The 3,922-nt window shown below is 28.0% G+C and overlaps 1 protein-coding gene across 1 annotated transcript; it reads left to right on the top strand.

The window, feature by feature from the left end:
• The first annotated feature begins 536 nt into the window (after positions 1-536).
• Positions 537-3,337, top strand: LOC113557113 (protein disconnected-like). Its single transcript, XM_026962425.1, has 3 exons — positions 537-741; positions 1,184-1,673; positions 3,051-3,337. The coding sequence occupies exons 1-3, from the start codon at positions 633-635 to the stop codon at positions 3,064-3,066; spliced, it is 615 nt and encodes a 204-aa protein (XP_026818226.1). The 5' UTR covers positions 537-632; the 3' UTR covers positions 3,067-3,337.
• The last annotated feature ends 585 nt before the right edge of the window (positions 3,338-3,922 follow it).

Here is a 3,922-nt window from a genome sequence, read left to right as displayed (position 1 = left end):
GTATAAATTATTTATTTTTGTATATCATAGATACAACAATATTATGAACATGAACAGAAAGTGTTATTGACCTAGGATGAGGCTATAATTTTAGATTATAATAAATATGAATAATAAAAAAATGAAAAAAATAATATAAATAAACTCGTTTTGTATTAAACAATCAATATGCACGTATATGTTTAAAGACGTAGAAGTATAAGTTAATTATATAGTATTTAATTGTAAGACGTGCAAAATACATACCTACCAATGTATAATAATATGTTATTATTGTATAGCTATATAAAGATAGGTATTATATATGTATGCCATAAAATGTATCATTTATTTTAATATGATAGTGACGTAGTAAAACCAAATATTTTCGATGTATTTTAAATAACAACGATGACCGGTTCACGAATCGTAAATAATATGCCGCCAATAATATATGTTGTAACGTATACCATCATCATTATTATCCTTGAACATTGAAAAAACCTTAATTGCAAATTGGTGGGAACATTATAAAACGGCGTGGTTTGCTTTGCCATGTTACAGTTTTCATTTTCATTCGACAACAGCACAACGTGCAAGTCTAGCTAGACCTAGGAGACTTCGACACGAAAACAAAATATAGGAAATAAAACATGTCTGTAACACAGAAAATGTTTGCCTACAGTGGCTTTATGTTCGTCGCCGTACTAGCGGTGTTTGCTAGAGCCGTACCTGTTCCGGTGTCCGAAGAAGTGCAACCAGGTAAAATATAATACAATAATTTATTAATTATATACATTTCTAAATATCATCATAAATCATCAGTCCTTATTTTAAATAGCGTGTGTTAAAAAAATACCTGTAAAATAGCGCGCAAGTGACTTTGGTATACGAATATAATGATGGCCAGTTGTAAAATAAAATAATACAAAATTATAAAATATTAATTTTCTAATTTTTAAGATACCGCTTTATAGTATAAAAAGTAATTTATTTTCAATACGAGTTCCCATTGTCACATAAAGCCATACATTTAATAAATAAATAATTTTAGTACCTATACCTTTATTAATTATTTTTAGTTTTTTTAGCACATATTTTTGGTACATTATTTATGTGAATATTTTGGAAGTATACCTTACTATTAATGCCTACAGCAGCATTAAAAACCGAACCCTAAATTATATGTATACATGCATTTCAGCCCAGTACAACCAGTTTGTGTCGACCCAAGTGATGGCTGATTCTGCAAACGAACCTATGTTGTCCATGTATCGAACTGTGCAAGTCGACCCCGCGGCGGTCAGGCCAGTCCGGTCAGCCAGTCCGTTCCTCGGCATCTTCGGTGGTTACGAAAAGCCGTACAAGTCCCAGCAATACCATCACCATCATCACCAGGAAGAGTACGAGCCTGAGTACCATCACAGGCCCCAACACCACAAGCCACAGTACCACCACCACCACCAGGAACCACACCATCACCACCAGGAACCACACCATCACCACCAGAAACCACAACATTACGGTGGTGGCGGTGCGGGAAGTTATGCATCGGCGGGAAGTTTCTCTGGAGGCCACGGTGGTGGCCACAGCCAGAGTGGAGCCAACAGTCAGTCCGCCAGTTTTGGGTTTGGTCCGTTCCAGGCCAGTTATTCGGCTAGTTCGGCGCAGTCGGGCAGCCATTCTAACCGAGGGTAAGTGTCGATATAGAACAACAATTAAAGTATATCTATTTTTTATTGTAAAATGTAAAAATGTTATCATGAAAAAATTATACAGATAAATAATATAAATTATTATAAAACATAACTACAGTATAGGTAGCAAAAATATATAACTTCTAAATTATAAATTAAATTTTAGACTAATTCAGAAAATAGCAATAATTTTTTGTACATACACATAGATATTTTTCAATAATTTAAAATTTTAAGTAACTTAATAATATATGCCATACGATATAATTTTATTTATATATAAAAATTAAAAAAATACTAAATAAGATAAAATAACCAAAATTATTGATTTAACCCTTAATTTATAATTTTTAAAAACTGAAACCGTAACTAGCAATGGGACCGGTTAAAAACAAAAGGTACCAGCTCCCGATTTAAATACATGATGTATCAAATAAAAAATAATGTTATAATTAAATGGACTATCACCGGAATCCGCAGTTACATGATACTTAATGGCTTATTAAATAATATTTTTCAATATAAATAAACAGTTAAACTTTAGTATATTAAGGACCGTTCTTGTAACGTTAAGCATTAACGGAAACTTAACCGGCGGAATTCCATTAGTAATAAAATCTGTTATAAGCCGGTTAGCGTTAACTGAGTTAAATGACACTTAACCAAACATAGTAAGAATGACTCTAAAGCTGTATTATATCTTTACTAAGTAGTAAGTACTCGTTCGATAAAAACGAGTGCTTATATTTTGTTATTTATATAGTATTACATAATTTTAAGACTCATGAATGAAGATTATGAATGAGGTGTCTAGGGAATGAGCCTAATATGAGCCCTTATGTTATTAAAAATATTGATTGGCTTACTATTTGTTTTGTAAGTAAAAATATTTTAGCATCCTCTAAAATGTAATCAAATTTCCTCTTATATTTTTAATACAGACTGTCAGTACACAAACATTTGGGGGCCTCATCCTTTTTGTCAAATTATGTAATGAATTATGTTTTTAACCTGTACGTGCCTTGTTTAGATTTTTAAATATATAATTTATAATTACATAATATATACCTATAGTTTTGTTAAAAATTATCATATAAACGGACTACACTATAAGTTCACAACTAAAAAGTCACAGCCAATAAACAAATATCAAAAATTATCAAATATTATTTAAATTTAAAAAAAATATAGGTAATACTGTAGTATTTACTGGCTACTATATTTACTACGTATACTTAAATATAATAAGAATTTTCGTATTACACAAAAGAAAAGAACTTGGTTTAAACTTGTTAAAATTTTTTTGATTTTATTTTAAAATTATTTTGATGTATGTAAATATTTTAACTATAATGCAATTTTATTATATTTCAGATTTTCAAACTATTGATTACCACTTCCTATCATGAACATTTGAATTCTTAGCATGAATGATAATTTAATAATTGTGACTTTTAATTTATTCGTTTTTAATTTTTATATACCTTTAGTACCTGCTACGTATAATATTATGAATTATGATGTATAATATGGTGCCATCGAAAAATGTATTTAAATTTAATTTTAATATTATCTTTTTGAATATCTATAATAATTGTGTTATCCATTTTAAAATGATTCTTAATTAAATTCTTTTATGGCATTAAATAAATGTTTACGTTTTTATTCAGTACTTTATCAAGGTGTATTAATGAATAAGTATATTTTTAAAATCTTAAAATTATTAGTTTTTGATATAAAATTGTCAATTTATAATTCAAAATTGACTCTGATATTGTATTTAATTACATTTTTATGGTAATAGTAATAAGTGGCTTTAAATATGAAGAATATTCATATATAATATTGATATACTAAAAATTGCATGCACTTAAAATTTGAAAAGTAAAAAGTCTCTTAATTTCTATTTTCTGCGTTTTCTTACATTCTTCGACGTAAGAAGTAAAAGCAGTTGTCCTTTCTATTAATAATATTTTAAAATTATATTTATATTGAAATTAAATTAACAAACCCAAGTTTTTATTTATAACATCACTATAACTACCATAACACTATTAGACGTTAGTAGTTAGTACAATTAGTATGTTACCTACTTACCTACATACGTCATAAGTATATACTAACAAATAAATAAGTTCATATATATGCTATTAATTCTTAGATATAGGTACATATCATAGTTTATATTATATAAATATATGTGTGTACTTTTGTGAATAAATATAATACATATTAGAAACATACCA

This window comes from Rhopalosiphum maidis, chromosome 4 (genome assembly GCF_003676215.2).
Source record: "Rhopalosiphum maidis isolate BTI-1 chromosome 4, ASM367621v3, whole genome shotgun sequence".
Taxonomy (NCBI): Eukaryota; Metazoa; Arthropoda; class Insecta; order Hemiptera; family Aphididae; genus Rhopalosiphum; species Rhopalosiphum maidis.
Note: the sequence above shows the minus strand (reverse complement) of the source record. Positions and strands in the feature narration are given on the sequence as shown.

Bases quoted from the DNA above. Each gene is read 5' to 3' on its own strand.
- LOC113557113 (XM_026962425.1), top strand. From the start codon at position 633: ATGTCTGTAACACAGAAAATGTTTGCCTACAGTGGCTTTATGTTCGTC. The intron at 742-1,183 runs GTAAAATATAAT...CATGCATTTCAG, and splicing joins GTCCGAAGAAGTGCAACCAG to CCCAGTACAACCAGTTTGTG.